Below are 21,159 nucleotides of genomic sequence, written 5' to 3' on the forward strand. Positions count from 1 at the left end.
TAGCTACACAGGCCTAGTCTTGAACAATTCATTGAGAGGAAAAGAATTAATCCACGTTAACCTGAAAGATCTGGAGCACCTGGACCATTAGGTCCATTTAACTCTCTGGGTTTAACAACACACCTCTGTAAGACTTTGAACCTGTGGCTTCCATTCCAGCATTAACTCTTGGGTTGTACTTTCCACATTCTAATTTCTGACACAGGGTTTTGACACAGGTATAAAGCCCAAATTTTAAAGTAGCTAGATTTAATTCACTTCTCGGGATCTCATAAAAATGATAATTGTATTAATAAACTACAGATGGTTTGGCTTTGGATCTCTGTATGAAAACACCTGCCCCTGCTTGCCTTCAACAATAGTTAAGCAATGCCCACAGGCACATAAAAACACAATGAGAGTTCCCACTCACAGATGTGACAAAATTTGTTGTAGTATTCTGCAGCTGAGAAGCACAAGATTCCTCTAAATTTAGAGGTTGATATGGAGGTTTCGCTGACCTGGGACAGGAATAGGGTAGAACTGAGCTAATATTAACTAGGGGTTTTTCAGGAGTTACTCTGTCATCGATGTACAGAAGAACATCAGCCTTCTACAGAAGATTTCTGATCTGCATGTGCAAATTATTTATTTGGATGACTTCCAAGCCGTCTCTGTTGGGATGTGTGATTTGATGTCGTAGCCTGATGAGACTATGACAACAAATATCTCACAGCTTTACTTGCCTTGTGCACAGACAGACAAAGGGTGGTTCTGGCTTGTGGCAGCTCCATGTGAACGTGAGAGAAGGCAGCATGTGATTTCCAGAACACTATTTCCTGTTCCCTCTGGAGAAAAGGCTGGATGCTTCATTCAACAGACAGAATTTAATATTTTCTTGTGTTGACTGCACCTTAACCCTCACAAGCATTACTGTAAATGATCCTCAATGTTCTGAAGTGCAGGTCTTCTTCAAAAGGGTAATTTAAAAAGTATTTTTAGTAACTCATTTTATGCATCAGTATTAAAGCAATTTCTATATTGCCTTTGTACTACCTATTTTAACTTCTTGTTTCCTAGCTAATCCCTGGACCCCAAACCAATGACAATACTCTAGAAAGGGCACTTCCATTCTGGAAAAGTTTTCCTCAGTAAATGACACACTGAAAAGAACCATAAGGATTTGTTTACCTCATACTAAAATAAAGACTATTATAGGATTTTTTTTTCCTATGCTGTTTGCTAGTTCAAATTTGGCCACAAGAATTTTTATTTCATTTAATAATCTTAATAATAAATTTTTTCTCCAAATTTTGTATAGTAGTAAGTTTTGCACCCTGCTGACATTGGTTAATTCTATGTGTTTATTCAAGCTGGGAACATTTTTTTTGGTCTTAACTCTGTGCTTAATACACCCCTGAGATCATACAACAATATCTCTAAAATAAAAAGGTTTAATAAACTAGATGAAAGTATAATTTATTTGAGAACAGTTTGGTTGGATCAATACACATGGCACTTAGAGCTTCCAGACATCCAACTCCCATATGAATCTGACTTTGAAGCCATTAGGAATAGGATTGATTAGATTCTCATTTTTGTCAACGTACTCCTCCTTATTAAAATTTTCTTATGTTTTCTCAGATATGCAAGGCTATCAAGACTGGCTGAAAATCCATACACATTCCTCCAGAATTTGTATTCGCATGTTTTGGAAAAAAAGTGGAATCAAATTTTTGCCTCGTTATCTGAATACTCTGATATAGTTCTGCTACGTGTCATTAACTCAGATCTAGGAGAATGAGTCTCCTCTTAAAACATGGAGCAATTTTCTGCATCCTTATTAGAACAGGAGAAGAATGATCCTTCAGTGCAATGGTGCCATGAAAGCATCACCTCACATACACCTTTAAACATCAAAAGGAAATGCCTGTGGTCCTTCCTCTGTTGATCTACTTAATGGGAATGCTCTGAGGTCTGGTGGCTGCTTCTCCACCAGTCCCATCTGCTGTCTCTCCTGGCTGCTTTGTATTTGTCAGCAGGGTGACAAAATGAAGGCAGAGCAGACTATGCTGGTTTTGACCCAGAGATTCATCTGGAAGCTATATATGATTACTGTCAAATTAAGAGCCAAGACACCTGTGAAATGTGTACCTACTGCAGTTACAGGCCCAAATCTTTAGTAGGAAATGTTCTAGTCCAGTAAATTTATGTTTATAATATAATTTATGTGTAACAATCAGTGTAATTAGAGCCTTCTAATATGATTTGGAATGCAACAATTAAAATGGTGTATCCTGCTTTTAGTCTGATCCTACAGTTCTTTCATCCATGTCTTCCATTCATACCCATTTCTTAAACAGGAGTCATAAAAGCATATTTACTAGAAATTTACCCTTATCTGTCTTCTAGAAGTTCATAGAAATATCCTTTTTTAACTACAAATATATATGTGAGCTATGTTTGATGCCATACTTAACATCTAAATTTCCCTTCTTCACATAACAGCTTGCTACTGCATGTTCCTGGAGCATGAGATACCTGAACTTCCAGCTAACAACTATTATATATTTTAACAAGAATAGTTTTAGTCTCTTGTCTTACAGATATTTCTTTCCAGTTGTTTCTCAAGTCATGGTTAACTTAATAATGCAAATTTACATTAATTACTAGCCTACTACCAGATTTTTCTCCAGAATATTCCTTATAAAATCCCAGGGAGAAAAATAAGTCGACTATGCCCTCATAATGTTTTCTGATCTGGACAAAAATATATGCAAACAGAGATTTAGCATCTGATATTTTCAGGTTTTAAAATCATTACGTTTTCTGTCAGCATAGTCAGAAAATTGCTTATTCAGAATAATACATTTATTCTTAAATGCAGAAATAGAGCAAATCCAATGACATGGTAATTTAAGTAATTCTGTGAAACTAATTCATCTCCTTCATGATTTAATTAAAATAACAGTTTCCAGACTGCAGATCCACCCTTCTCACTACTACTTGGCATATCTGTAAGAAGGTGCAATGCATGATCCAGGTTCTTCCACTTCAACTAAAACCAAATTATTATGAGAGGAAAAAAAAAAAAGGTGATAAATAACCCTTGTTCTACTGGATAGAAAAGGATGTCAGCATTATGATTGATGTGGCTGTGGGTATCTGGTTCCTCATTTAGAAGCTTTCTCTCCTGACCACCTTTTTTTTTTTTTTTTTTTTTGCTATTGTCGTTTTTCAGAATAGACTTGATACAAGTCCCTGTCTGCCCAGAATGAATGGAGAAATATTCAAGTCCAAAAATAGAACATACGTGGTATTTTTATCCTGTTTTCTGAGTAAATCCATACTCTGGTACAAGAAATCATTCTCCAAGTAAAAATATCATCAGCTTTTACTGCTATTCATCCTAAACTCAATGGTAAATGGCCATGGCTTTGCAAACTTTCCCGAGAAAACATGAAAGGGCTGCTGTTCTCTGGAGCATCAACGTCCTTGGAGTATCCTGCTGAAGCACAAGTAATGAACAGATGTGCTATTCATACAGGTTGTGTAGAAGAACTGACTGACGATAGGCTGCATTTCAGTCTGCTAAGTGTCTCATTAAATACTGCCAATCATATTCAAAAGAGGAGTACTTGAGCCAGATTCTTTGACAGGGGACTCTTACAGAGCCTAGTTAGTAAAATATGAATAAAATATGAACTTCCTGAAGTGATACAATCGCTGGGAGGGAAAACTTATTTGCGGAGGCAAGAATTCATTGCTTCTTTGGTACCTAAGGGTCTCTCTAGCACTATAAACAACTGAGAGGAGGGGGAATGCAAGTTCTGAATCATGTTTCAGCTGAAATGTCGTAGTGACCACAGTCTTTTCACTTGATTATCCCCAGTTGCCAGTGCTCACAACATTTTGCCTGTTTCCTGATCTTACAGGAAGCTGGATGTGCTGCCTCGAGAGGTTAACAGAAATAATAGTGAAGCAAGCATAGGAAAGAGCAGAAGAGCCAAAAAGAGAAGGTTAAAAGGGAAGTCGAGTAGTTCCTGGTCTAGAAGCGCAGTAAGAACTGAGCTGTAGTTCAGTCTTATTTGCTGCACAGATTACAGCAGGAAGGTGAGTGCTGGACTGAGGCCAGACCCTGCCAGTGTGAATTGCAGTAGCTGGGGGAAAGCATAAATTAATACTGAGCATAGAAACATAAATGAAGCTCTGTAAATCTCACGTTCCTTTTGCATGAAAATGTATTAAATTGTTGTGCATTTTTTTTTTCTGGCACATCAGTATACATAGCTAAGCAGTAATGCATCTTTCTCACATACATCACTGTAAAACAGGACAAGTCTGTGTGACAGCATACCTTAGAGATCCTTTATTACAAGAAAACATGACATTACTGTCAAAGATAGTGACATGTAGGTATTCTCTTTGTTCTACCAATAATATTATCCCTTATCAATGTGAAGGAACAGAGGAAATATAATAGCTCTTAAACAAAAATTGCTCTTTGAATACTATAAAAATACAAGGCTGAGTGAAATGAGTCACAGAATTCATCTGTAAATACCTAAGGCTTATTTTTTTTTGCTTTTAAATCAGTTAAAAATTGGATCAGGAGTGAAAAAAAATAAAAATTGGAGCTAGATTGAATTGCATGTAGTTATGTGATCCCTATTACATTAGAATGGATTTAAAAAGGCACAAAGAAGCTATTCTGTTTCTCCCACTGTCAGTTATGTGTGTATTATGTGTGCACAGAATCATACACCACAGTTTGCTTATCTTTGCTCACGAACATGCTTTAGCTATTAAAAACAAAAAGAATAACAGTGCTCAAAAAGGAATACCAAAGTGGTCTCTTTCTACTTGTCTTTTTTACTCAGATGTCCACTGAATTTTTCATTTTAACAGTCACCAGATAATGACAAGACAATGCATCTGAAATTTTGAAAGAGAAATAAAAGCTAAATAAGCCATTATCTTTTGCCCCAAGTCCTTGAAACATCTCAAAGGAGAAATAAAAGGGTGTTCAAATCCTACTGATAGAAAGCAACATAAGACTTGTTAGAGAATGAAGTGACTGAACTCTGGAAAATGCCCCTAGAGTTAAACTTTACTGATGTGGGAATAAGTGTAGGTGCTCCTAATGATTTAATAAGTTTACCTATGATAATTCTGGTATTTTTGTGGCTTCAGAAATGTCCTTGTGCTTAAGTGATGGTAGGGGTTTGATCCATGACTTTGGTTTGCTCCTGTGCCAGGTTACAGAAGAATTTGGGTTTTGGTATTGGAAATGAATTTATAGGATGTTCCAGCTGCATCCAAGAGCACACAAATTTTGGACTGCTTTTTGTGGTGACAGAAGACGTGGCATTTTAACAGCGTTTGGGATTACAGTAGTGATTAATCTATGTTTTTCACTTTACATTGACCGTGGAACTTGAAGTGTTGTGATTGTTGAAGAAATGGTTAGCTCTGAGGGTCATTTATTCGCTCCACAGCACTGTTGGCAAGACTTGATGCCTGACATGGATGTTTATTTGGCTGATCCTCCATGCTCCCTTGGGTAGTCATAGGTCATCTACTGACATGAGGGGGATTAAGGATATGGGCAGCAATGGATTGATTGTGGGCAGCAGAGACAGAGAAGTCCATGAGCAATGTGGGTTGTGCTGTTGGGGATCAAGGGGAAATAGTCACCAGGCTCTCTTGGTTTCTCTGTGGAGGAGGACCGAGGCAACGAAATAAATGCCCAACCCACCCGCCGCGTGTATTTAATTTGTCTCCAACTGCAAACACCTCGCGGGCAAAAGTGTCTCGTGTGAGCGCTACCTTTGAGTTCTTCTCGATTCAGTCTTTTCTTTCTCCATGAGGGGAAGTAGGAGAGCCTCCAGTTTGTACTGAGATGGTAGAGCTGGAGGTGTAGCGTCAATTACACAGCCAAGCTGCATTTTCACGGCAATCCCTTACCGGAGTGGAATGTGCCACGGCTTCAATGCTCCAGGTGCAAAAGGAACAGGCAGTTTAGACCCTGCTCATGTAGCAGCAGGAAGAGGAAATTTGTTGCAGTGATCTGAGGTGTTAACTCTGCCAGATACACAACGGTACCCTCTAGTCATGAGCTAGGATCTATTTTCAGTTTAGGCACAGAATTAGGAGTGAAAGTTCACTTGGCTTCATGGGCGAGATGGTCGCAGGAGCCTGGGCGTGCCGGGCAGGAGCGGAGGGAGCGTTTGCTGGGGGGCCGAGCAAGGGAGGCGGCGGCGCGGAGGTGCGGGCAGCTTCCCTCCTTTCCTGGGAAATTTGATCCGGGCTTGGCTTTGGAATTCTCCGAGCGACATCAACAAAGCGTTTGGCTTCCTTAAGGACACTCCCACGGGAGCAAAGGCCAGTACACGCAGCATCGCAGCGGGCGGACGCTTTCGGCCGCCGGCCCGGGCGTCTCCCAGAGCGGGAATACTGATCCCAGTAACTGCGGCGTTCATAGGACACGGGGAGCGAGCCGAGCCGAGCCGAGCTGAGCCGGGCCGGGCCGAGCCGAGCCGAGCCGAGCCCAGCCGGGCCGAGCCGGGCCGAGCCGGGCCGAGCCGAGCCCAGCCGAGCGCGGCGCAGTGCGGGCAGCGGCCGCCAGGGGCCGGCGGCGGCCCGGGAGCGGCGGCGGCGGCGGGCGGCGGCTCCGGAGCAACAGGGCCGGCTCCGAGCGCCGGGGGCGCAGTGCCACGGGCTGGCCCTGCTCCCGGCTCCCCGCTCCCGGCTCCCGCTCCCGGCTCCCGGCTCCCGGCGCCCTCGGCCGCCAGCAGCGCCCGGCCGCGGTCCGCGCTCCGGCCGGCGGCTCCTCCCGAGCCGCACAACAAGTGGATGGAGCGAGCGGGAGCTGGCTGAGCCCTGGACGTGTCGGGGGCAGGAGCAGCACGGAGCCGCCTCCGTCCCGCCGCCTCTGGAGCCCGGCTCCGCGCACGGATTACCCCGCGCTGATTTACGGAGCTGCTGCCAGAGCCGCGCTTGGAGAGACCGGTGATCGCGCCTGCCCCTTCGTTCCGCCTCACACACAACAAGCACACGCACACCGCCTTCGATTTTCCCTCTGGGGACGCGACCCTCGCCTGTTGCCTTGTCGCCGATGCCGAGGCGAGCGGCAGCGGCTGTGGCGGCGCCGAGTGTCCCCAGTCCCGGCCGCGTCCCCGGCTGGCTCCCGGCGAGAAGGGGCAGCGATCGCTCGTCAACCTGTGGTGCGCTCTGACCGCAGCTACCTGCCGCCGTGGGTCAGCCGCAGCCCCCTCAGGACTGCTGAAGCCGGTCCTTGCGATAGCGGGATCAGCGCTGCTATTTCTCTGCCTGCGCTTCAGTAAGTATAACAGCGTTTTTTTAGGATTTTCTTCTGCATGACACGTAGGTAGGATTTTTAAAATAGCGTCATTTAATAGTTCGTGTTCACCTTCTCTCGTGTGTTAATAGATGTGGCCCTAAATAAGGCTTCGTTTCAAAGGGGGGTGTGAGGGGCCGTGTATTTGTGTGTGTGTGCCTGCATGTAGATGTTGCTTCAGTGCACCTGCAGTTGTTTTCTTGACATATCATGGTATTTTCACTTGGCTGGGCATTGTACGTGCCTGTTTCCAAATTAAATCCGGTGAGATGTTCATTGTGATCGAAACACAATTCTGCTGCAGACTGAAATGTAACATTCCCGCATCTGATGTGTTTCTGCAAATAAAACAAAAGCTCTTTGTGTAGATACGTTTATTCTTTAATGCTTCATGTGGATATATGGAGGTGTATCTCTTACATATGTGCTCAAAGACCTGAATGCACTGTGTGTTGCAGCATTTTTATTAGTGTTTATATGTGTTGGTGTTTCAGAAGCATGCATATGTTTGTGTATAGATGCAAGTGCTTATATGGGTGGGGATTTTGTATCTGTCTATATATATATGTGACATACCCACCCACATCCTTACCCACAGAGTCGTTCAAAATCTCTGTGCATGTGATGTGGGTGTGTGTGTAATGTAGAAGTGTGAATAGTGTGGGCAGGAGAAGATTTGAATGCCATGGTAATAGATGACACAGTTTCATTTGATCGGTGTGACCTTTTAGGAAAACAATCCAATCTTTTCCCTTCTTGTTTTGTTTATTTTTGTATGTTTGTGCATGTGCTTCAGGTTAAGTGCTTCTTCTGCATGACCATAACCAAAGGGTGACCCATCCACTCCCTTATGTCCTATGGGGACCTCAGAGCCAGTTTCTCAGTCTTCATCTCCTCCTCCTCCTCCTCTTACCACTGCTGCTGATGCCCTGGGTGCTGCTCCCAGGTTTGAGACATTGTTGACAGGCTGAAGAAAGGATTTGCAAAGACCTCCTCACTGTGTAAATGAAGTGATGGCTGGAATTAACTTCAACTCTCCAAGTAATGATATTAAACAGTAAGTCTGCTAGGCCAAAGCATTACCAGGAACAAATAGTGAGGAAAGAGACTATTTGCATTTGGTTTCAATGATCAGCTAAAACCATCTGTGGGAGAACAGGTACCTACCCCTTTGGTTTGCATTTTTTTTTTTTTTTTCCTGAGGAATGCAGCCTTTATAGCCTGTGAGGCAGTCATGATTCTGATCAGATACAGCTGTGATTGCTGCAGGAGATAAATGAGAATAAAGGGGCTTGGTGGATGGAACAACAAGGTCTCAGCTGTTCTCTGGTTCAATTTGAGAATTTCATCTTTTCTCATTAGCAAAACAGTAGTTAGTGTCAAACATTCCAGAGAACAAGAAAATGCGGATCTGTGGTTTTCCCAAATACAGACCGAGTGTTACGACCATGCTGCCATACTCGACGCCCAGGGGACTGTCCTCCAAATGCACATGGCTTTGAACTTCCCAGCTGAAAGTTAAGGCGACGCTGTAAACAAAGCAAAACCTCGTTACAGCCAGCAGGTAAAACAAGCAAGGAGAAGGCGTTGCAAGATGGAGGTTGCGATGGTGAGCGCGGACAGCTCCGGGTGCAACACCCACATGCCGTACGGGTACGCGGCCCAGGCGCGGGCCAGGGAGCGGGAGCGGCTGGCGCAGTCCAGGGCGGCCGCGGCCGCGGCTGTGGCGGCGGCCACCGCGGCGGTGGAAGGTGGGGCAGCCGGTGGAGGGGGGCCCTACCACCACTACCACCAGGAGCAGGGCCGCGGGGCCTCCTCCGCGCATGGCGGGAGCGCCCCGCGCAGCGGCCTGCCCCGCCGCCGCAGCGGGGAGAGGAGGAAGAAGGGGAAGAAGAGGAGCCATCACTTGGGGAGTAGGGAGTGTGGGGCCTCCTTCCCCTGTTCTGAGCTGCTGCCGCTCAGTGGTTCTGAGGAGAGAATTCTGAAGGACTTGAGCGAGGAGGAAGAGGAGGATGAAGATGAGGATGAAGATGATGAGGAAGAAGGAAAGCTCTACTACAGTGATGACTACGGGGAGGATGAGTTTTCATACTCGGACCAGCCACCCGATGATGGTGGAGGCCCCGGGGGTTACAGCTCCGTCCGCTACAGCGAGTACGAGTGCTGCGAGCGCGTGGTGATCAACGTGTCGGGACTGCGGTTTGAGACCCAGCTGAAAACATTAGCTCAGTTCCCGGAGACACTGCTGGGGGATCCGGCCAAGCGGGGGAGATACTTTGACCCTCTCAGGAACGAGTACTTCTTTGATAGGAACCGACCCAGCTTTGATGCCATCCTGTACTACTACCAGAGCGGTGGTCGGCTGAAGAGGCCGGTCAACGTTCCCTTTGACATCTTCTCTGAGGAGGTGAAGTTCTACCAACTTGGGGAGGAGGCCATGCTCAAGTTCAGGGAGGATGAAGGTTTTGTTAAAGAGGAAGAAGAAAAGGTTTTGCCAGAGAATGAGTTTAAGAGGCAGGTTTGGCTGCTGTTTGAGTACCCGGAAAGCTCCAGTCCAGCCAGAGGCATTGCCATCGTCTCTGTCCTGGTCATCTTGATCTCCATCGTCATCTTTTGTCTGGAGACTTTACCAGAGTTCAGAGATGACAAAGAATTCGTCATGTCCCTGAGCTTAGGGAAGGGGCTTTCCAATGAGTCCCTTCGCCTGGATGCTGGGGAGCACACCATCTTCAATGACCCTTTTTTCATTGTAGAGACCGTGTGCATCATTTGGTTCTCCTTTGAGTTTACAGTGCGCTGCTTTGCATGTCCGAGCAAAGCACACTTCTTCAAGAACGTCATGAACATCATAGACATTGTGTCCATCTTGCCTTACTTCATCACCCTGGGCACGGACCTGGCGCAGGAGCAGGGCAGCCAGCAGGCCATGTCTTTTGCCATCCTGAGGATCATCCGTCTGGTCAGGGTGTTTCGCATCTTCAAGCTCTCCAGGCACTCCAAGGGTTTGCAGATCCTGGGTCACACGCTCAGGGCCAGCATGAGGGAACTTGGCCTCCTCATCTTTTTTCTTTTCATTGGAGTCATTTTGTTTTCCAGTGCTGTTTACTTTGCAGAAGCTGACGAGCCTGCCACCCATTTTCAAAGCATCCCAGATGCCTTTTGGTGGGCCGTAGTGACCATGACTACAGTTGGTTATGGGGACATGAAGCCCATAACTGTGGGTGGGAAAATAGTCGGGTCCCTGTGTGCCATTGCAGGAGTGTTAACCATTGCTTTACCAGTGCCAGTGATTGTCTCCAATTTTAACTATTTCTACCATAGAGAAACTGAGAATGAAGAACACACGCAGATGATGCAAAACGCAGTCAGTTGCCCTTACCTCCCCACAAATTTACTGAAGAAATTTAGAAGCTCATCATCTTCATCCACAGAGGATAAATCAGAGTATTTGGAGATGGAAGAGGGAGTTAAAGAATCTCTTTGTGTAAAGGAGACTAAAAGTCAGGACACGGGGAATAGCAGTGAGTCAGAGAAGAAAAACTGTGTAAATTCAAATTCTGTGGAAACTGATGTGTAATTTCAAGCATTTCCAAATATATTTATGCATTAAAGAGTGCAGTGAAAATAATGAAATATGCAAACAGGAGTCTGCAGCATACAGTAGTATGCCATTTATTGGTTAAATACAAATAAAAAGCATTGCTAAACATGTGTTACATATCAAGTAAGTGGTACAACTTGAGGAAAGGATTGCTAGATCTGATACATTTTCAGACTTTATATTTTTATTAGAATGCAGGTGTTTTGCACATGAGGCTGAAAATTTTCTTAAAACCAAGTCAGTTTTAAAGTGGGTGCATGAACTGTCGACATCACTAATAACAGCTCTGTGGTAAAAGTTGGCATTCGGAGGTATTTACTATGTAAGAAACAATGAAGTTTGGTAGTCATTTATCTATTTATCGATGCTTTAATAGCAGCTACCATAAATCATTGGATACCATAGTCATTGTTTTTCAAATGGTAAATTTATTGTAAAAAAAATATTCTACAGAAGATAGATCTAAATTTTTTTTTTCCTTGAACTCTATAATGCTTGTTTTTAACTGGAAATTTACTTTGAAAAGGCTGTTGACCCTCCAGAAATTGTTTATTTTTATAACTCTCTTTGGAGGCATTGCAGCATTTGTTGTCTAATAATGAAAGAAATGGAGTAAGAGAATCGTTAAACCTGGTCTGACTGCAAAGGCAAAATGACTGGAATGCTTTTTTGCACTACTTTATATGCTGGAGATATATTGAAAGAGACTTCATACTGTGAATGTTTACTAATGTAATAGTTCAATGACAATCATTGGAAGAGCGAATTCTGCATCATATTTTATTGTTTCTTCTTTCTCTGTGATGCTGATGGCAAAACAGCTAACATTACATTAATTCCATATTATTTTTAATGATGAATATCTGTGATCTGGAAAAGGGATTGTGAAGTAAAATTTTCTAATCAAAATTATTTGAAATCGGTGTTTTCTACTGATGCCCTCAAGAAGTACAAGCCCAATTTATATCTTTTTTTTTCCTGCTTAATTTAGCATTCAGGCTCTATGATTAGTACATGCACTTTGTCATTATTGAGGAAATTCAGTGTATGGGAGGAGAAGGTAGAAGTAATAAGATACTCGGTTGTTACAATACTGACAATTGAGGATTGCTGACTTTTAATAATGTGCTATTATTGGTGCTGCACTTTCCCTTGATTACAGCTTTCACCCATGTATATTTGAAGCAACATTTGAGATCTAAAATAGGCATTTTGGGCTTCAAAATGAACATACTGGATCCCATGGAGTCCTTGCAAAAACATTCCATGGTTTCTTTTCACTGATTCTTAGGCCAGCTATGTTTCACTGTGTGTCAAAACCTCCCATTACCCTTCCTAGGAGGTTCAGGTAGGTAAAGATTGCCTGGCCTGCAGTATATTCCAGAATCCAAAATGAGATAGCTAGGATACTGCTGCATACAACATAAATAATTTTTTTTCAGACTTCCTATTGCCAAGGGAAGGCACAATTAAATTATAACTGTTTTTGAAGAGGCACTGTGGAACATTCCAGATTGTAAAACTTGAACCAAATTGGCATATGCACTTTAAGGTCCAGAACAGGTTATTGCTGGGAGAAAAAAAGGACTTACCAACACCACGGAAATATGGTAGTTTGCAATTTTCATTTAAAGCTGAGTGGAGGGTTTTTGCAAGGGGGAGAACTTGTTAGTGACTGACTTAGAGCAACAACAAAAGCACTCTGAATTGGGCATCCATGATCTTACACATGATCCATTAGATAAGCCTTGTTTGCTGAACCCAGTGGCACCAAACAGAGCTGCAGACACAGGCTTCTCTTTAATGGTTGGGTTTTGCCTTCATAGTTTCTCTGTGAGTCTCTTCGAAAAGTTTCTCTGCTTGTCTTCTTTTGCATTGCAGAAAAATAAAAAAAGACACACACTAAAGACTGCGTTGTGCTGAGCCCTGCTTCAAAATGTGTGTTTAAGTGTCTGATTCCTAATTTAAAAGCATTGAGCAGGCTTTGCTATATTTTTGATGTGAAGCATTAAAAAGAGCTCCTTTTTATTGTGGTGGTGTTAATTCCAACTGCCTTTTGAATGAAGTGACTCGGTAATTTTATACATGGGCATTTGCCAGAATTTAATATCACATTTAATTCTAGCTCACCTGAGTTAAATATGCTGAGTACTTTTTTCCTACAGGCCCAATATCAGCAGTGAGGATGAGCATTCTATAAAACACAGTAAAAATCTGTAACTGGAAGTCTTTCTTTCGCAGATAGCAGTTAATGGCCTAAAGGGCATGAGGGTTCTCCTTTTGAATGGCTTGGTACTAGTTCTGTGTGACACCAGCGACCATTCAGTGCCTGGGACCATGGCAACAAGGTAGCAGTGGAAGAAATGCTAACTAGGTAAATAAAGAACTCAGAGAAAATAAGTAGTATGTGTTTGCAGTATTGACTGGTTGAAAGGGGAGGTGGGATTTCAGACCTTTAATAGAAACAAGAAAACTCTTTGAACGCCTTTTAAAATACATTCCTGCTGTAGACACGGGGCTCAGCATGAGGGAAGTGCTCCAGCCCGTTGTTCAGCTGCTGTTTGCAGAGCAGTGCCTTGCTCTCAGAAGGAAAAGGTCTGAATGTAGGGCCTCTACACACCGCAGTGCTGTGGAGGTGTATCCTCGGGTGGTGGTGGAGCCTCCTGCAGTGAATAGACCTCTGCACTTTGTCGTGATAAATAACAACTGCAGAGCTCAATGCTAGGTTGTGCTGTCAGTTTGGTAGAGCATTCTGAATCACAGAAAGAATTCTGCGTTCCAGAATGGAAGCAAATTAGCTCTACTTGGGTTTGTAATTCAATTATTCAGCTATCCAGTCCAGTCACAACATAGTTTTAACATGCCAAAGTCCTACCACTAGCATGCTAAACCCCAAAGATCCCAAGTGCTTTACAAGAAATAGAAATTCGTGTAAAGTATTACTTTGGTTGAAATTGTGTGCCAGAGAAACCCTCTAATTGAGCTGTTATGATAGCTCCAAGTTACTACTCCTGCTTCTGTCAGACCTTTCTAAGTGATACTGACAACTCTCAGAAAAATAATTTTATTGCGACTTGGGCATTTTACATTTTAGATTATAGTGGTGAAATGCTGATGTAGTGGATGTGAATGGATTTACACTGGGGGTCATTTTATTTCTACTAATGTAGTTCAAATGATTTCACATTGACATACATTTCAGCTAAAAATAATGCAAAATGAGGTATTTCAGGTTCGCTTGCAGTGGTGAAAAAATTGGAGGAGTTCCGCTAGAATTCATGGAAAGGCAGCAGCACCAAATCTGATTTCAAGTATGGTCTAATACTTAACAGAGTGCTGGCATTCATTTAAAGAATTTCCTGAGTATTTTTATAGTAATCTTAAGTGCCAAGGCCAGACTCATAAGGAGAGAGTTTTGCCAGCTGAAGCATTGGATTTAATGGCTGACTTCAGAGATCCATAAATTTTTTCTTTATTGCATTTCTGGTGCTACATTGATTCCTTGAAAACATCAGCCTGGATGCTGAACTTTATACCAAAAGAAGTGTTGTGTAACCCAGTCAGACTGAAGGTTTTTAGTGTTCAGTTAAGCTTTCTAGAATGATTCCACAAGAGGGTAATTCCATTTGATTGAAAATATAATTTGTTTCTATTTGAAGGAAAATTCTTCTGCTTATGAAAACATAGGTTTTCATGTGTAGAACCCACCTCTGTGGTGTTCATGTAATGCAGAATAAATTTGGGAGATCCAGGGCATAAAAAGTCCCACTGTGATCATGATTACATCTAATTCATGACAATAGTGTCGTTGGTGTTTGGAGATACTAACAGGCATTCTGGTGATCATACAAATTGGGATTTGAGTGTGTTTTCAGTCTGTAAAGCTTTTCAAATAGTTTTGGAATGTGAAAATTATTTTACATCATGCTGGTGTGGAAAGAGTTTGGGATCAGGCCATAACCTTGAATAAAGCATCTTAGAGTGTAACTCCTGACATGGAAGATTCCTGTCAAGTTCGCTTTCAGGTGTTCAGAGTCATTTGACTTGGGATTTGAAAATTCATTACTGAGCTGCCCAAGAGCATGAGGCATTTCCTCTTCATGTTTGCATTAATGTAGGGTAAATATGCTATGGGAAAGCAGCAAAATATCAGAAAGTCTATTCCATTTGTAGTTCCTGAAAAGTCTTTCTCGCACAGCATCGCAAAATTAATTGTGTCTTTCTGGTCATCCAGGACTCAAAAACTAACTCTGAATATCAAATAATTTTTCAGCATAATTTTTAAACTTTATAGATAATCCTCAAATTACATATAGTCTATCCATTTTGTTTAGACCGTGTCACTGGCTCTCTCTTTTTTTCACTTGTTCCCTATTAATTTTTACTGTCATTGCACTGAGTTATAAATAAATAAATATTTAAAAAGAAAAATTAATTGACATGAGAGAGTAAGAAATAAAAACAAATGTTAAACAATCCCAACTATAATATCCAGTATAGAAGTTACATGTTTTTCGTATCATTAAATTAATCTAAATAACTTCTGTAGACATGGGGCAGGAGATACACTTTCCTTTTGCTATCACTGAATGATCAAATGCTTCAGATTTTGCAGTGAATGAGATCTAGTCGACAGATTTATCATATTTCTGCACCTCCATTTGAAACAAATACCTGTAGAAAAATTGGCACTTTTGTAAAAATGACCCTCTTTAATTCCCACAGAGGCCATCTAATGTGGACAAAGTGACTGACAGATTAATTCTGGGTTAAAGTGCATAAATGTTTTGTACCTGACGCCCAGGTACTCTAGGTACTGCTGCCATGCTTTCTGTGTGTTCAGAATTCCAATTATATTTATTCCGAAGGAAAACTCATTAAAGTATTATGTACTGAGATGATTGAATTAATTCTTATTTTTAATCCTTTTCTGTACAATTGTAATGTGCCTTGAGACCTTTTTCTACAACAGGTCCTTTGGAAAATAAATACATAAGCATGTAAGAAGGAAGGAAGAGAAAGCTTAGATTACATGTAAAAAGCTCGTGAAATATACTAATTGAGGAAAAATAGGTAAGTAAAAACTTCTTTTATTTCCTTCATTTGTGCATTTATGGTGCTGCCAGTAAAACCAAACTGGGGGCAAACTGGTTGAACTGATCTGCAGCTACAGAGAAGTGCTTCAGGCATTGTTTCTCTTCTAGGTACCTGTCTCAGGAGCAGCAGCAGCTGCTGCTGTGGCATCGTGGGGCTGGGAAGATGCTCCTTGTGCTGGGCAGCACCAAGTGGGCTAGGACAGGGTCCTGGAGAGTTTTCGCCTGTCTGGTAAATCCATGTTCCTACCACAAGTATCCTGCTGGGTGTAAAAGTTCAATTATTTGCTTGGTTATACTATGCAACCTTCCCAGACAGGCAGGCATCAAAGACTCCAGTCTGCCAGATCCTAAGCTGAAAAGGGTCTCAGGTCTGCATTCACAAAACGTACTTTTCAATACCTGAATTCCATTCATTTCATAAGAAACTGGGCTGTAAAATGCTTCCTGAATTGTGGAACAAGCAATTTGCTTAAGGTGAAAAGGGACACTGTGGTGGAGCAGGTTTCCCAGATGTTGCAGTTGTTACATGAAGGAGTGTAGGAAGTGACAGCACATATTCAAGAGAGATTTTGGTCTCTGTTTTTAATCTCTTGCTAAAATGTTCCTGGGGCATTTGTGTTCAGAGTAAGGGATGTAGTCAGTGAAGTATTTCAAAGGCATCTTAAATTTTAGATACATGCTTTTTTTCTTTCCTTAGCAGTCAGAATAAACTAAGTTCGAGTGGTTTTTGGTTTTATGATTTTTTTTTTGTTGGTTTGGTTTGTTTTTTGGTTCGTTTTTGTTTTTTGGTTTGTTTTCTTTATTTTTTTTTAAACATTAGTGTTATTAATTATGTAGTCCTAACATTTATTATAAAGGCCATTTCAGTGGGAAAAAATACACTGAATCTGAAACTATCATCCTGGAAGTGAATGGTAGCTTTCCATTCAGAAAATCAACAGAGATTTATGCAGTATCACTCCTGTCCTTCTCATTTGTTTCAGGTGTGCTGGCTTTGGGTCCAATGCTCTTGCACTAAAGTCTTGCAAAGTTTTGTGAGTCAATACTAGGCAGTACCTGGCCCTGCTGTGTAGGAGAACCAAGGAGAAAATCAGCTTTCCTTGTTTGTATTTCTGTGGGTATGAGTCTGATGTAGTTTTGCTGTAGAGGAGGGATGCTCCAGGGTGATGCTTCACTGTGTGTTTATCCTCATTGCAAGGGAGCAGCACCCCATGATCTGCTTTGGAAAGAAATCCAGTTGCATGCATGAGACTGCATTCCCTTTTTTGCTCTGCCTTGTGCAGTCAGAGGGCACTGCTGGGTACACTGGGGTATTTGCCTGCACTGTGGATTCCACCACGCTGCTGCTCCACTGGGATCACTGGAGGTTTGGTTTTTCCGTCAGAGCCCGGGATATCTGTCCTTGTTGTGGATCATCCACTGTATGAATGAACTTGAATTTCTACTTATTGTTGCCTCCCTGCTGGCACAGCTTTGGAATGAATTCAGGGTGTCATTCAGTGGCAGTTTCTCCTTGCACAGTGGAGCCTGAATAACACAGGGAGCCTGGATGCAGAAAACTGTAGAGGACTGTTGATACTGATGAAAGGTATCTCTTGTTTTTCTATCCCAAACCGTATTTGTATTACAAGTTACACATTACACAGACTGTGTATTTCAGGTTAAATACCATCTGTTTCATTAGTGGGTTTGTACTTTAAAGATGGCCTCAATTTGCCCTGAATTCCTCAAGAATTTAAGATACTGACTATTTTTCAGGTCTCAAGCATGAAGGAAGATGATCCCTCTTTGCATTCAAAATGGCAAGGCATTATTTTAAAGCAGAAATCTTGCATATTTTCAGGTTAAGAAGCTAAGGAATAGTATATTCTCTGTTAAAATCTTTATTAAATATTAGCTGCAGATACACATACTAAAGAAAAATATGGTTTCATCACAGGGAAGAAATAGAAAATATTTTTAATTTGATGTTTAAAGGGCATGTTTGTATTTTATTCTGTTCCAGATGACAAGCTCAGATAAATGTTATTTTAGCAAGAATCTATCCTACTGTAGAGAGTGCAGAAGAGGAGTTGTATAGCAATTTGCACTCCAGCATTTATTTCTGTACATGTTTATTTCTGTTAGCTACTTATAGGCAGTGTTATTTATTCAGGACTCATAGATCTCAAAATTAATGACAGAAATGCCATAAGGATCTGAGTAAATGGGAGGAACAAGGTTTAATGCTTCTGAGAATCTGCTAGAAGAAACTGTTATTTTGGTGCTATTTTACTTGTGAACATCTCCTCTAATAACTGAGAGGGTAGGTTAGAAGATAAAACTGTTTTCTATGGATAGTCAAATATTTTCTTTACTCAGAGTTTAATGCAGGATTAGCATTTTTGTGTCTTTGAAATATGTAGAAAATGTGAGAAGACTAGTAAGTAGAAATGGCACTAATTTGCTGCTCTTTGACCGTTTTTTACAAGCAAGTATTTCCACAATTGATTAGTGATACTGGACAACTCAATTCTTAAGCAAAAGGGAGAGATTTACTCTTGAATTCATGCAGGAAAGTCCTTTTTAAATTGTCTCCTTTTTGGGCATCCAGAAATAAAGACATTTGGACCTCTACCTGTTTCTGAAGATGGCTTGACTGATTTGTTTCTTTCCAGAGGAGAGAACAAACCGTATTTCAGGTGTTTTTTGTTTTCTGTGATTTTCTGTAGTTTTGAATTATACCTGATAGAAGCAACCAGAGAACTCACAAGGTTTTCAAGCACAGTCTCAGTTGCACTGCCACATGAAACAATATATGTGATTGAACAGGTTCACCTAATTAGTCAGGCATCTGCATTATGGGATCGCCCAAAGAGATGCTCCTAATACTTTTGACCTCTGTTCTATGCTTTAAAAGGTTCTCCTGATGCCAGGCTAACACATAACAGGAATGGCAATTTGAGGTGGTGAAAGAAATGTGTTTGGGAGCAGCCAGGGCTGGCTCCTTTCCCAGGGGCTGGGGGAGGCAGGAGCTGAGCATGATCCCACAGCCACAGGGGCTCATCACTGTCCTCCAGCACAAGGAGGATTAAACGGGACACCTGGACCCACAGGCAGGGCTGTGGGTGGGGGCAGTAGCTGAGGCTGGGGAGGACCATTCCAGCCAATTTGGGCCCTGACAAAAACCTTGCATTTGCTAGTAACCACAGACAGCAGGTCTGGCTCTGCTCTTTTAAGACGCAGTTGTATCTCCAGGTTTGTGTTGCTCCATCCGAAGCTGAAAATGTGCAATTTTCAGAGCCTTAAGTACTGACTAGTTGTTAAGCTTTTTGCTACTCTTGTCTTTTTGCTCCTGAATCATTCCTAGGTCTTATTTCTTCAGTGTTTTACTGCTGCCAACACATCTACGATTATTTCTCCTAAGCTGCGTTACCACTTGCTTTTTTTAGACTGCTTCCTTGTGCTGGTAGGTCAGACCATTTTCATGGATTTTCAAAAGCAAGGCTATTTTTCAGCTGTTGGATATATGGGTTCCAAAGAAGGTACTGGGGAGCTGGGAAGTAACTAATCATCTTCTGATTTGGACTGACATCCAGAAAGGTGCTAGAGCATGATGTGTAGTATTTCTTCATCTTTTCATTGAGACAATTCATTTTGTTTTGCTGTTCTTGCAGCAGTGTCATTGCTAGAACTGAAGCAGATGTTGGTATTAAGTTAACACACTCAGTCATAGCAAATGACTGCAGATCTAAATTTGTGTCTTGTATGTATTACAGAGTATCTGAACTCTTTACCATTCTTTTGTAATGATTGAAATATTTGAGAAGGTGTCTAAAAATTAGCCTGATGTGAACTGAGTTAATGAAAAAAAACCTGGAGTGATGCCTTTTCTTTGGTCTGTTTGCTGAAGGTGGGAGGTGAACTATGTGGCTTGTACTGAAGTTCTGAAAGTGGAATATGTTGTTAAAATGGTGATTGGACCTGGAATGTTGTTGTTTCAAAGAAAGCCAGAGCAGTTTTTCCCAACGTTGATGCACACAGATGGGAAACTGCACATATTTGAGAAGCAGAATGTCTAAGCTGTTTTCATGGGACCATCATGGCTGCAGACTGAAATGTGATGGAAAATTCCAGAGCACCTGTCAGCCCAGACACCAGGGTTCAGGTTCTGAGGATCACAAAGCAAAACTCCATCTCTTGCCTAAGGCTTGCTTCTCCACAGAGGCCTCAACCACCTTCATCACCACTGCAGCCCGCTGGCAATCCCAGAAAGGAGCAATCATAAGCAATGAAAATATGAAGGTGAAGGAGAACATCCATCCCCAATTGTGTAGAATAAAAGCCTTAAACGAAAAATGCAGTCAATATATTGCAACACTTTCCTTCAGCTTCATTTTTTTCTGCACGCCTAGTGTTTTATGCAGTGCTGTGAGCATTCTTGGGACCCTTTTTCTGTGATGAGCACTTAGGTTTTGTGGCTCTCTGGTGTTAATGAGTCCAAGCAGATTCAGGAACAGAATCCAAATGACAGAAAATTTTATAAATTCAGTGAACAAAGTTAAGAGGTTTTTGTTGTTATTTTCAGTAACTGCTGGTAAGAATGGTATGTTAATTAGAGAGATTGACCACTGCCTCCAAGGGCAGGTTCATTATTACATCCTCTCCAGCCTTCAAACTGTTATATCTTGAAACTTCCTCTTTCTAAGGGCTGGTATTTCCATTGTAAAGGTTTAAAAGCTTTTTTTCCCATTTGGAGCTGTTTTTTTTAAGGAGGCAGCTCACATGCTGTGAGTGCTGCAGTGGTATGTATGCCAGTGGTGCACAGTCCTTAGGAGAAGGAGGGGCTACAGCAGAAATCCCACTTCCAGGGAATGGGCACAGCTGTTTGGGAGTGCCTTTGGAGCTCTGCAGAAGCAACTGTTCAGCTCAAAAGTGCAGCCTGCTGTTGCCTTTCTCCAGGTCTGTGAGCTGTCTGCTCACTCACTGGGCAAGGAGAAATGCTGAGGGGAGATTTCTTAACAAGTATCAGCAACTATAGTTTTTCACATTGATCAAGAGTTTCACACACTTGGAAAAATGCTTTTAAATCCCAGGATTAAGGAGAGCTTGACAGGAATTACTTTGCTTCTGCAATTACCCAC

The 21,159-nt window shown here is 42.0% G+C and overlaps 1 protein-coding gene across 1 annotated transcript; it reads left to right on the plus strand.

The window, feature by feature from the left end:
* The first annotated feature begins 7,245 nt into the window (after window positions 1-7,245).
* Window positions 7,246-12,997, plus strand: KCNA4 (potassium voltage-gated channel subfamily A member 4). The gene is made up of 2 exons (XM_066320517.1): window positions 7,246-7,321; window positions 8,136-12,997. The coding sequence occupies exon 2, from the start codon at window positions 8,934-8,936 to the stop codon at window positions 10,914-10,916; it is 1,983 nt and encodes a 660-aa protein (XP_066176614.1). The 5' UTR covers window positions 7,246-7,321; window positions 8,136-8,933; the 3' UTR covers window positions 10,917-12,997.
* Window positions 12,998-21,159: the final 8,162 nt, after the last annotated feature.

The sequence above is a fragment of the Sylvia atricapilla genome, chromosome 6, assembly GCF_009819655.1.
Source record: "Sylvia atricapilla isolate bSylAtr1 chromosome 6, bSylAtr1.pri, whole genome shotgun sequence".
Classification (NCBI taxonomy): Eukaryota; Metazoa; Chordata; class Aves; order Passeriformes; family Sylviidae; genus Sylvia; species Sylvia atricapilla.